Source organism: Tinamus guttatus, unplaced genomic scaffold (genome assembly GCF_059628265.1).
Source record: "Tinamus guttatus ecotype Peru unplaced genomic scaffold, ASM5962826v1 Tinamus_guttatus_pri_ptg000330l, whole genome shotgun sequence".
Classification (NCBI taxonomy): Eukaryota; Metazoa; Chordata; class Aves; order Tinamiformes; family Tinamidae; genus Tinamus; species Tinamus guttatus.
The window spans coordinates 2,673,425-2,686,335 of record NW_028288864.1 but is presented as its reverse complement, the minus strand read 5'-3'; the positions used below and the strand labels follow the sequence as shown (position 1 = coordinate 2,686,335).

At 59.7% G+C, this 12,911-nt stretch overlaps 1 protein-coding gene across 1 annotated transcript; it reads left to right on the top strand.

Annotated features, from left to right (window-relative positions):
- Positions 1-2,825: 2,825 nt before the first annotated feature.
- LOC148593821 (lysosomal alpha-glucosidase-like) lies at positions 2,826-12,419 on the top strand. Its single transcript, XM_088529468.1, has 19 exons — positions 2,826-3,348; positions 3,447-3,592; positions 4,363-4,528; positions 5,036-5,132; positions 6,159-6,278; positions 6,473-6,591; positions 6,662-6,793; positions 7,323-7,433; positions 8,446-8,559; positions 8,984-9,068; positions 9,535-9,652; positions 9,934-10,067; positions 10,250-10,401; positions 10,483-10,631; positions 10,928-11,069; positions 11,391-11,489; positions 11,693-11,857; positions 11,977-12,123; positions 12,336-12,419. The coding sequence occupies exons 1-19, from the start codon at positions 2,827-2,829 to the stop codon at positions 12,396-12,398; spliced, it is 2,781 nt and encodes a 926-aa protein (XP_088385594.1). The 5' UTR covers position 2,826; the 3' UTR covers positions 12,399-12,419.
- The last annotated feature ends 492 nt before the right edge of the window (positions 12,420-12,911 follow it).

The following is a 12,911-nucleotide window of genomic DNA, read 5'->3' as shown; positions in this document are numbered from 1 at the left end:
CCCCCGCCGCGCCGCCGACCAACCAGCGCCCCCGCCGCTTCCGGCATGGCGCGTCACGGCGCGCGTCACCGCCCGGCCCCGCCCCGCCCCGCCCCGCCCGCCGCGCGCGTCACCGCCGGCCACGCCCACGCCGTTCATTCATGGCGAAGGGCGCGGCGCGGCAGGGGGCGGGGGCGCGCTGGTCACGTGGGCGCCGCGCTGCTCCGCCCCCCTCCTCCCTCCCCCGGTTTGTGCCGCTCCCGTTCCTGGGACTTTTCCCTAAAGGAAAAGGAGAGCGGGTCGTTCTCCTAGGGAGACCCCCTGTTTTGGGCCCGTTCAGAGGCTGCAGGGGGAGGCCGAGAGGGTTCTGCACGTCCTGGCAGGTTTGCGGCCGCACGGGGTGCGTCAGGTGACACCTTCCCCACGCTTGGGTCCGAGCCTTGGAATCCACGAGGTTCCCGGTGATAATTGCAGGCTATTTTGGGTCCCAGCCTGGATCACAACTGTGGTTGGCAGGATGCTGCTGTCCCCAAGCTGCGAGAACAGTCTCGGGCCGGGGCAGTGCCGGATCCTGGAGCCTCCCAAGTGCTGAGGCAGCAGCCAAGGGGCCCCAGGTATTGGCTGTTTGCAAGATTTTGAGGACTTTGCCTCTTCCCGCGGCAGGGCTCACAGCGGCTCTGCGTTAAGAAACCCAGTTTGGGGAGCTGAGCTAATTAGGCTGTCGAAAGCTCCTGGGCTACGGGCGCGAAGCTGCTGCCCAGTGTGACTGCAAGAGCGTCGGCATCTCCCAAACGTGCAGACGCTGCTCGAGCAGCTGCCCTGGGCTGGGGCAGGCAGGAGGCTCGAGGGTCAAGGGCAGGTTTCCACCACCGCCCTGGTCCTCCCTGGAGCTTCGGCTCCAACATGGGTGCAGTTGGTGGCTCAGTGCCACAGGGTGGGAGGCCCCAAGGGTTCCTGTGCAGTCCCTTCCCCAGCACTTGCGCCACAGGAACTGTCCTTGAGATGCCAGCTGTGTCCTGCAGCCGTCTCCTTAGCCCAGTGCTTTGCAAGGCAGGATTGGATCCATGGGGCCTGAAATTTTATTTTTGGGTGAATTGACCTGTTCATAACAGCTCTTACTTTTTGCTTCCATTCCTCAGAGAAAGAAACTCTGCTCCAAAGGTCTGTTATCTTTGAGCGCTGAACTTTAGACTCCGGGGGCCTTTGATAGTAAACAAAGAGAAGCTCTGGCTCCTCTGGGAGCAGGAAATCCCGGACAGGGAGTATGCAATTATAGGCACTCGTTTACACAGGTGATCAGCAGTGCCTGGGAAAAAAATAATAGTAAAAAAGAAAAGAAAAGAAAGGAGGTCTGCTGGATGCCAACAAGCTGCTGCTTTAGGGAGCGTGCATCCGGATTTGGGGGGTCCAGTCCGCCCACTCCGCACCGACATTATGATTCCCGAAAGACACCACTCCAGGATTTGGAAAACCGGCTTTTCTTCCCCTCACAGCTTTGCATAAGGTGCTGTAACTATCAAAAGAGGCGTAGACACAACAAAACATGGTGTTTGGAAGCTGCATATGCACCCAGACCATGGAAAAAAACATCTTAAGAATTCACTGATCAACCCCACTCCCTATTGTGCACCATGGGGCTTTATAACAGCACCGAGCATAGAAATACATGTAGATAGATGGGGAAAACAAGCAAAACGAGCCCAAAGGCGAGGCGAGCGGGGGGGTATGCGGCTGTGCGGGCCGCGCGCGACGGCGCTGCTACTAGAGAGCAGCGGTAGGTGCCGGGCGCCTTGTCGGGTGTTTACGGCACGCGGAGCCGCCGCAGCCTGGGAGCGCTGCTGCCCGCAGCCACAATGTCAAGAGGAGACACGTGTATGTAAGCGCCTGGCACGGCCGCAGCAGGGCCCGGCCGCCGGGGCGGGGGGACCGGGGCCGTGACACCGCCCTGGGGCCAGCTCAGGGGTCCCCCTGCCCCCCTCGCTGCTTGCAAGGCTGCTCCCCGAGCGTCCCCGCTGCAGGTGGCATCGCGGGTGCCCTGCGCTCTCGGCGCGCGGGGCTTGCATGCCCGGCGGGATGGGACGGTGCTCGCTGCCCGGCCCCACGTGCGAGCGGGGGCAGCTCCTGCTGCCGGCGGGGAACGTCTCGCTTGCACAAGGCTGATTCTCTGCATGGGGCAAGTGCTGCCGCGGAGCGGGTGGTTTCGCAGCCAGGCCTAGCCAGACTGAGCCATTTCGGTGCCAGAGCTGCCGGGGGGGTTTTGACTGCCCATAAAAGCCTCTTTTCCAGGAGCGCTGTTCTGCCGGGCTCTTGCAGCTTGCACGCTGCAGGCCGGGTGGGTCCAGAGGTCTGCAGGCTCGGCAGGAGGCAGAGGGGAGAAAGTTGTGCTGCTCATCTCGCCCGGGCGCTGGAGGCTGCTGCTTGCAGCCGGCGAGGAGCTGGGAGGGGAGCTGCTTCATTGCAGGAGTCGGAATTTTGCGGGGAGAGCTTGTTAAAATCCTGCTGCACTGGCGGGAGGCAGCGGCTAATGGCAGCTCCTTACAATCCCGTCAGCTGGGGCTGAGATGTCGGGGTCGGAGCGAGAGCGGAGGATGCTCGGCATGCTGAGCTGCAGCCCCGCAACGGGCACCGGGGCGCTCGGCTTTGCTCGCAGCTTCTGGAAGCTCCGCAGCCCGTAAATTCAGATCTGTCCAACACTGCTCGAGAGGGTGCTGGCGGATCCATCTCCAACGCAAAGAGTTTGTGGCGCGCATGGGCGTGCAGGGCTGGGAAGGGGTCTCCGCTGCGGCGCAAGCTTCTCCACCGGCATCTCCCCCCTCACCACTGCCTCCATCCCGCAGCGCCAAGAAGATGAAGTCCTACCAGAAGCTGAGGACGGCGGCGGCGCAGCCGTCGGGCTGCCGGCTCGAGGAGGAGGGCGCCGCGCCGAGGGCCGCCGGCCGCAGCAAGCTGGCGCCGTGGTGGGTGGGCAGCGGGCTGCTGGTGGCCGCCGTGCTGCTGAGCGCCGTCACCGTGTGGGTGCTGCGCCAGGTGTCCCGGGGCTGGCACCTGCCCGCGCCGCCCCCCAAGTGCCTCGCGGTGCCCCCGAGCCACCGCTTCGACTGCTACCCGGAGCGGCGCGTCGTGGTCACGCAGGAGCTCTGCGAGAGCCGCGGGTGCTGCTTCGTGCAGGGCCCCGCGGGCGGCGAGCGCGGGGTGCCCTGGTGCTTCTACCCCCGCGACTTCCCCAGCTACGCGCTGCAGAGCCTCAACCAGACGGCGCTGGGCATGGCGGGGCTGCTCGTGCGCGCCGAGAAGGCCTATTACCCCCGCGACGTGGAGACGCTGCGCCTGGACGTGCACTTCGAGACGGACACGCGGCTGCACATCAAGGTGAGCCCGGCCCTGCTCTGGCGGGGCCTCCCTTGCTGTCCTCATCCCTCTGCCCGCCTGCTCTGCGGGTCCTCAAAGCGGTTCCCTCCCTCCTGCAGATTACCGATGCTGCCAACCCTCGGTACGAGGTGCCCTTCGAGGTTCCCCCAACCACGAAGAGAGCCGAAAATCCCATCTACAGCGTGGAGTTCTCCCGGGAGCCCTTCGGGGTGGTGCTGCGGCGACGGGTGACGGGCACTGTGCTGTGAGGAGCCTCCTTGGAACTGGGGACCCCTTGGCAGACCCTTTTCCCTCCCCGCATAGACTCCCACGTGCTGCCCTTAGCATAGGGGGGAAACACGCCAGGGTAATGCTCAGTGTTGGGGCAAACCCCACGTGTGCAGGCCCCCCACCATGGCAGTCACCAACGAGGGACACGTGGCTCCAGGCTGCCCGAGGGCTGCAGATTTGCTTTTCTCTTTGGCAAAACTCCAGCAAGTGCTGGGTTCTGGTTGTTTTTGAGGGAAAGGGGATGCATTTATCCTTGCTGGCTGCTGCACTCACTTCTTAGCTTCATCCCCACCATGTCCCCAGTCAGCTCTGTCTATGGCCTCCTGGACTATAGGCAGGGTGTTTTGGCAGCCTTGTTGGGTCACGTTCTTTTCCTCCTCTTCTTGCCCTGTTTGCTATGGCCTGTGGTCTGCCCCTTCCTTGGAAGCCGTTTATCAGTGCAACACGCTGAGAAGCTTCACCACATACACCACGTATTGCTTTCATACGGTGACCATGGGGAAAGCTCCTGGTGCCCACAGCGAGGCCGTGCCCCGCGGGTCAGGCTGGCTTTTGGGGTCAGGCTGTGCCTCGCACCGAGCCAGACCAGCATGCCCATCCATTCCACACCTGCCTTGGCCAGAGCAAGGCTGCCGGTGGGAAACAGGGCCCTTTTGCTGGCCCTAAATCTGCTCCTGGAGGCAATGGGTAAATGGATGGACGTCCATCCTCTCTCCATTCTCTTACCCTCTGTGTCACTGCCAGGCTCAACACCACGGTGGCTCCCTTGATCTTTGCCGACCAGTTTCTGCAGATTTCTACGGCGCTGCCGTCACCGTTCCTCTACGGGCTGGGGGAGCATCGCACCAACCTGCTGCACAGCCTCGACTGGATCACCCTGACGCTGTGGGCCCGGGACGTCCCTCCCACGGTACCCTGCCCTCCTCCGCGGCGGGGCACAACGATGGAGCTATCGAGCACATGGGATAAGCTCTGGGAAAACAGCACCGGGTCTTGGCAGCAGCCTGGGGAAGGCAGGGGCTGGTGTGGCGGTTTGTCCTTGCGGTTGTGGGCTCCGGGCTGCATCGCGTGGATGCTGCGGGGTTGCCCAGGCCTCCTACGGCCACCCTTGTGGAGCCAGGATTGCGGGGAGGACGCTGAGCTGCACCAGGGCTGGCAGGACGGTACGTGCATGGGGAGAATTTCAGAGCCGTTGCAAAATGCTCAGTGCTCTGAAGGCCCCGAGCACCTTCTGCTCCACCCTGTCATTTGTGCAGCAGGTTGCAGCAAAGCTGCTTCTGGACAGGAGGTTTCTCTCCCATCCAGCACAGCTCATCAGCAAACCCTGAGCACGGACTGCCCAGGCAGGAGGGCCTCGTGCAGCCTATGGGCATCACAGACCGGAGCTGCTCCCTCAACCCACAACTCTTGTTTGCAGGAATCGCTCAACCTCTACGGGGCTCACCCCTTCTACCTGGTGATGGAGCAGGGTGGAGATGCTCACGGGGTTTTCCTCCTCAACAGCAATGCAATGGGTAGGTGTTTTGGGCTCCTTGGTTCGGGAACTTGGGGCAGGAGGAAGCCATAAAAGGAAAAAATGTGGTTTCATGGCTCCATTATTGAGCTTGGCCATCTGTTTCCTGGCTAAAGTGAGGCTCTTTAGCAACTGCCGAGCAGTTTAACCACATGCCCAGCTGCTGAATTGCTGTCAGAAAAGCACCTCGTGTGCTGGTCTCTGCCTTTTCCCTGCCCTCCTGAAATAGCTGAGCCTCAAAGCACCACATTGTGCCTCGGCCCTGCTGCAGACAGGGACAGCGGCCTCAAAAGCTGCGTCCCCGCTGTGCCCTGCACATGGCAGCTGTGCAATGTGCAACGTGCCGCTGCACAGCAGGGCCCTGGCACGGCCCGGTGGGATCCAGCCGCGCGTGCATCCTGCTGCGGGTCCCGCGCCAGCGGGTCCTGCTGTCTCAAGGAGGGCACCCGCGCGCTCACCTTCCTCCCCACAGCCACCACATCAAGCCATGGGTCTGCTCGTACCCAGCTGGGCTCTGTTTCAGTGCCCTGAGTCTCCTGAGGACGAGTCCCCAGGAGAGCCCTGTGACAGTCATTGGCTCTAGCTGAGGTTGGAGGGCTCATTCATGTGAAAAGCCCTTCCCAGGAAAGCCCTCGGCCCCATGTATGCACCCATACAGGTAGCTCTCACTTTGGTCTGCGCTTAGGAGAGGTTTTAGGGGAGGATGCAAAGGAAAGCAAAGAACAAGCATGGCCTTTAAGTGGGAGTTGGGAGGATGGCACAGCTTTCAGCTTATAGAACAACACTTTAAAATAGAGGATTTCCTAACTGTATAAACCAGAGATATTCACAGGCTGCAATGATTTAAGCCTCCAGATACCCATTCAGCATCAGAAGTGTCCAAGACTCTTGTTTCAGTGTTTCTCCTTGCCCCCATCAACGCTTGGCTTTGCCCCGGGACGCTGTCTGATCCCAGCCTGTGCCCAGGGCTCCCTTCAGCGCCATCACTCCCCTGGGTCTCACTGTCTTTTTCTCTCCTCCTTTGAAGAGGTGGCTCTGCAGCCGGCCCCAGCTCTGACCTGGAGGACCATTGGGGGCATTTTGGATTTTTACATCTTCCTGGGGCCTGATCCCAACATGGTCATCCAGCAGTACCAGCAGGTGATAGGTGGGTGACCACCCCGCTGCCTTCCTTCCCCCCATCCAAGCCCTGCATCACCTCCCCTTGCTGCCTCCAGCCCATCTCACCCCAAACCCTGCCAGGACATCTGATGTCAACGGCTGCCACTCTTTCACCCTTTCCATCCCTTCACAACATTGCTCCTGTCTTAGCCTCCCTTGGGTGCATCTGTCTTGCTCCAGGTTTCCCGGCCATGCCGCCCCTCTGGGCACTGGGTTTCCACCTCTGTCGCTGGGGATACGGATCGAGCAACGAAACCTGGCAGACTGTGAAAGCCATGAGGAATTACCAGATCCCACAGGTAAAATCAAGGCACGCTGGTGGAAAGCTGGGGCTCCACACGTGTGTTTCTGACCTTCTCTTTCCTGCAGGATGCTCAGTGGAATGACATTGATTATATGGACGGGTACCGGGACTTCACCTTCGATCCCGAGAAGTTTGCCTCCCTCCCGTCGCTGGTGGAAGACCTCCACAAACACGGCCAGCGCTACGTTATGATTTTGGTAACCGACAGATAGGACTGTGGGTCAGGCTCTTAACTCTGACTCAGGAATCTCCGTTTCCCCCCAGCTATGGGGATCTTGTGACCCAGCTGGGATCTCCCGTTTTTTCCTGTGTTTGTAAATGGCATGTGGGTTGTACTTGCTTGAGGCAGTGGAGACCAGGCCTTCCTGGGGTGGACAAGGGCTCTTGGGACAGGAAAGATTGGGTTCCCTGGGTCTGCTTGAATGGCTATCTTCAAGCATTACTGTCACCCAACATTTCTTGCACAAGTGCATGATTTCTTATATTTGTCCCCCTCACTCCTCAAAACACTGTAACGAGTCCTTGGTACTTGCAGAAGTGGCATTTTAGAAAGTATGCCTGGAAGTGCTGAAGCAAGTTTCTGTTCCTCTTGGTCAAAGCAGGAGCTGTGTGTGAGCTCCTGCTGACCCTAACTTGCTCATCTTCTTCTCTGAATCACTGTGGTATTGCTGGGGGAAGGGGCCAAACCTTATCAGGGAAGTCTTTATCTTTCTGATTTGTTTTCAGGATCCTGGCATTAGCAGCACCAACCCCCAGGGCTCCTACTGGCCTTTTGATGAAGGCTTGAGACAGGGGTTGTTCATAAACACCACCCAAGGGCAGCCACTGATAGGACAGGTAAGAAAATCTGTGATTAGGAACAGCTAAGGAAAATCCCAGTCCTGTTAGAGTTTGGCTTTAGCAGGGCTGAATTTTTTTCCCTAACGCAAGAGGAAAAGCCAAGTGGTTGAGGGACCTCTCTGGGCCAATTATAGAGTCTGGCTCTGTCCTGAGGCCTCTCAGCTTTCTTTAGCTTGGGTGCCTGTTTCACCTTTTGGCCGCTCCAGAGTTTATTCCTGCCCCAACGGAGTCTGCAGGGACCCGTGGAAGTCATATGAGCGTAACGGATCAGAGCTGTGGTGCTGACTGCGGCGGGTCATCTGATTTCTCTGCCTTCCTGTTTCTGGGGTGAGGAGAGGTTCTCTGTGATGGACAAGTGCCTCAGGATCTGCTCCCGACTACTCCAAACTCCCAGCAAGGCCCCTCCAGTTTGCCCCATCCTCTGAGCTCTTTGCTCTTCCCAGCTGTCTCTTGCTGTCTCATGACTTTTAACAGAGGCTGAGAAACACTGAGGAAAATTAATTGGCTCTGAAACTAAAATTCCTGGAGTGAGGCAAGGCACAGTGAAATCACAGCTTTTCACTGACTCCCAGCACAGCACCAGGTTAGATTGTGTAAGTGATTATGCAAGTGGAAGGCACTGAAAAAACAGCCCAAGAGAGTTAGGCTTGTTGAGCCACAGGCTTCCTACGTGAGCCCGAGTGTATGCGTGCCTCCTGCGCCTCCGTCCATCCCTCTGCAGCACAGGGAATGCTCCAAGGGGCACTGAGGGCACCTGAGCACAGTGGCATTCTCAGGTGCTGCAGTAGGATGGGGAGCTCAAAGTAGTCAGCCCTGACCTGCTGTTTTATTGCCTGTTTTGCTCCCTGATCCTTCAGCTCACTTGCAACCCTGCACATGTGGCAAGGCCAAGGGAGCAAGGGCTGCTCTTCCTGCAGCTGGGCTGGCCTCCCTCATGCGCTCTGTCCCCACAGCAGTGACCCAGGAGATGTCCTTCCGCTCAGCGTGCTGTTTTCTGGCCTCTCTGCAGGTGTGGCCTGGCTTCACCGCGTTCCCAGACTTCTCCAACCAGGACACCCATCAGTGGTGGCTGGAGAACCTGCGCCTTTTCCATGCCCAGGTGCCCTTCGACGGGCTTTGGATCGTAAGTCCGTCCTTCCCTCCGTGCGTTGTCTCAGCTGGGAGCTCACTGCAAGCAGCTCCGCTCGCAGCCAGCGTGTTTTTCTACCAGTCCCTTTAGGATCAACTGTCCTTCCAATGCAGGTTCTCCAGATTTATTCCATTTAGCAATTTCATTTCTTGCGGGTGTTGGAAGGACACCCACACCATGGACACACTTACCTACATGTACACTGGGCAAAGACAAGCTCAGCTGTTTGTTGCTGGGGAATCATGTAGATCCGTCTCAAAGATGCCACTAGCTTTTTAAAAGTGGGATAGGTCGCAAACACCAGTGGTTCAGGCAGGAAATACAGCATCAAGGGGAGTTTGGGTTGTGCCATCTTTAGGGCTGGAAGGAACTGAGCGTGTCTGCTAACCTTTAAAACCTCCTTAATCTTCTTTGTTAGGACATGAATGAGCCATCCAACTTCATGGATGGCTCTGAAGAAGGCTGTCCTCCGGGAGACCTCGATAGCCCCCCATACACACCAGGTAGGGAGGGAGACAAAAAAAAAAAAGCTGTTTTGGTAGGTAAGCCATGCTCTGAAATAGCCAGGAGCTGAGTGCTATGGGAGACAGCTTTTTTTTAAGAGACGTTATGCCTGTGTTATACACCCTGGAGCATGCCCATCCACTCCCTTGTGCATAGGTATCCCTATACAAGTGTGCTGTGCTCGTGGTCTCACAGGGATTTTCCTTTCTCCCATGTATTTTCCTTCCTGCCCCGCATTTTTGGCACCTATGGGGTGCATGTGGGTTCGGTTTTTAAAGCCAGGCACTGTGCACCTACTGAGACACCTGCACACTCCTGTCTGGTTCTTAGCTCTTAAATCAGCATTTGCACAAGAAATTACTCTGCCCGGGGCTAGCAAGCATGGGGGCCTGCATGCATCGGTGTCATCCCCATCACCCTGCAATGCGGGATGTCTTGTCAAGGGTGTCTCTCCCTCACTGGCAGCTGTGCTGGGGGATTCACTCTATGCAAAGACGGTTTGTGCCTCGGCAAAGCAGAGCACCTCCGTGCACTACAACCTCCACAACCTCTACGGGCTGATGGAAGCCAAGGCAACGGCGAGGTACCCACATGCCCTGCTCGAATGTCCATGTCCTGCCAGCCCTGAGGCTGGGATGGGGGCAGATCCTGCTGGTCAGGGGCCATCATAGGCCAGCCTATATTGGAATGGATGGATTGGAGCACCTGAATCAAAGGGGAGATGTTACTGCTGCTCCCAGCCTGCAGGATGGGTTGGAAGGCCGTGGTGGGTTGGCAGGAGGCAGAGCTGCCCCTCAGCTTTTGGGGGGTGAGGCAAGCTGCTAGGATCTGCTGTCAGCTCCTTGTCTTCTGCTTGTCTTCCAGCGCCTTGATCCAGATCCGAGGAAAGCGCCCGCTCATCATCTCCCGCTCCACCTTCCCCAGCCAGGGCCGCTACTCGGGACACTGGCTGGGGGACAACCGGAGCCAGTGGAAGGACATGTATTACTCCATCCCAGGTGGGTGCATGGTCTCACCACACCGTCCTCACCCAGGAGACAGCCCGGCAGTACCCAGCACCTACAGCTCATCCTGGGCAGACACTCTGGCACCGGGACATGTCTCCTGCCTGGGAGCCTGAGGCAGAGAGACCCTGAAACTCCCTCTAACCTGCTGGGCACCCCTGCTGACATCTTTGCAGGGCTATTGAGCTTCAGCCTCTTTGGGATCCCGCTGGTTGGGGCGGACATCTGCGGCTTCTCGGGCAGCACCTCGGAGGAGCTGTGCACTCGCTGGATGCAGCTCGGCGCCTTCTACCCCTTCGCCCGGAACCACAACACCCAGAACGAGAAGGTGCAGGGGAGCATGTCTGTCCCCAGGGCGGGAAGGGGAGGTGGTGGCCGGGCAGCCGTTGACTCCCAGTGTCTCCCGTAGGCCCAAGACCCGACGGTGTTCAGCCCCGCGGCACGGACGGCCATGAAGGATGTGCTGCTGACACGCTACTCCCTGCTGCCCTTCCTCTACACGCTTTTCCACCGTGCCCATCTGCAAGGAGACACTGTCGCCCGGCCCCTGTTCTTTGAGTAAGAGTTGGGGCATGTGGGAGCCCAGGTGCCCTCTGTGTCCATGGGTTGGTTCCTGTCCTAGCCAAGCCACTGGCATCCTTTCTCACGGGCCCATGGGTGCCACCTCCCAGACCAGCGGGATGGCCTGTGCCCCTGCCCCACTGCCCTCCAGGGCCCACAGGCCAGGTCCTGGCTGCTGCTTTTGCAGACATGAGGGCTGAGAGCTGGTGAGAAGCTGCCTTGGCTAGTCATTTTGGAGGAGATACGGATTGTCCGAAGTGTTCGATCCAAGCAGCATCCCCATCCCACTCCAGGTTCCCCCAGGATGTGGCCACGTATGGGATGGACAGGCAGTTCCTGTGGGGACGGAGCCTGCTGGTGACGCCGGTGCTGGAGCCCGGAGCAGACTCAGTCACGGGCTATTTCCCCCGAGGCGTGTGGTACGACTTCTACAGGGTGAGCAGTCCGGGGCCGAGCAGCGAGTGCTCTGCGTTTCAGCACTGCAAGGAAGAGGAGATCTTAGGCTGAGCATTGAACACGGACAGGGAGCCTGGGGGGCTGGGGAGATGCAACAATGTTTTAGCCCAGACAACATCCAAGGGAAGAGAGGATGGGGGAAAGGGGTAGTGGGAGGTGCTGGAAGGACCTGCCACTCTGGGAGGCTGCAGAAGGGTTCCAGCATCTTCTCCATGAGACACGGTGCTTGTGTGGTGGGGCTGGGAGTGTCTGAGCACCCCAGATCCCCCGTCATGCCCATGTCTCCTGCTCCCTGCCCAGGGCTTATCTGTGAACAGCAGCGGGGAGACGCTGAAGATGTCGGCCCCCCTGGACCACCTCAACCTGCACGTGCGCGAGGGGTCCATCCTCCCCACCCAGGTGAGCTCCTCCTGCCCAGCCCAGCCCTGGCCTGCAGGCAGCTCTATGTGCTGCCTGGATGCCTTGTCCCCTACAGTGGGGACCAGACCAAGCATGCTGTGTCCCAACTAGCACCTACACTTCCCTGTCCCACCGCTTGGCCCTTCCTACCGTTTCTCCTGGGCGTTTGCCTGCTGTACAGCACCCGTTTCTTTGGACTCCAGAAACCCGGGATCACCAGTGAGGCGACCCGAGGGAACCCTCTCCGCCTGATTGTGGCCTTGTCCCAGAGTGGCACCGCCTGGGGTGACCTTTTCTGGGATGATGGAGAGAGTCTGGACACCTTCGAGCGCGGCAGCTATTCCTACCTGGTGTTCAACGTCACGCAGGTAGGGCCTGGCCGGGCGGACAGCAGGGCTGATGTCCTGCTGTGATTCCCATGGCACGGGATGAGCCCTGGCCAGGGACACGTGACCTCTTCACGCTCACATCTTCACCTCCGCCCCAGAACGTCTTCAGCTCCACCGTCCTCCATGCCAGTGCGGAGGCCACGTATGTCATCATCGACACGCTGAGCATCTTTGGCGTTAGGGAGCATCCCAGCAAAGTCCTCCTGAACGGGCAGGAGAAGCCCTTCTCCTACCTGGACAACCAGGTATGGCCCAGGCTCTCCATCCCAGCCCTCGTGGCAGGGGTGAGCAGAGGGCTGGGCAGCCTGGAGAAGTGTTGGGGCCTGCTGGGTGCTTCATGGTGATAGGGAACCAGTGCAAGAAGCACCACAAGGACCTCAGCAGAGGCGAGTAGAGCGAAGGATGCTCATGACAGGCCATGCCTGCATCCTCACACACATCTCCTCTCACCCTGCAGGTCCTGACCGTGAGCGGCCTCGGCCTCGGCCTCAGCCAGGGCTTCTCGCTGCAGTGGCTGTGAACACCATGGGGAGCAGGAAGAGCTGCCATCCTGCACCATCGCCAAGGCCATGCCTGTGTCCAGGAGACACTCACAGCCGGGGTGCCGCCGCGGAGGAGGAGGCGGCAGGGCCCGTGGCCGCCGCGCTTTCATGCTGCCCCACGCCAGCACGGGGACACAAGGGCCTGGGCATGCCTGGGGAGGGGGCCTGGCCGCCGGCGTGTCCCCCCCACCACCACAGCCCCACATGGAGGGCTGAGCTGTGGGGCACCATGGCCCCCTGCACAATAAAGGCCTGTGGAGAGCTTGGTGTGGCAGTGGTGACATGCCGCGGGGATGGACAGGGGTGGCAGGGGGGTCCGGGCACCCACAGCCCCCAGGGCAGGGGAGCGAGAGACCCCCAGGCTGCAGCCCCCGATCCCAGTGACCCCCATCCGCACACCCCGATCCCAGTGGCCACAGCCCAGCACCCGGATCCCCGCATCCCAGTCCCTGGCAGCCCCATCCCCGGGCTCCCACCCCGGTCCCCACGAC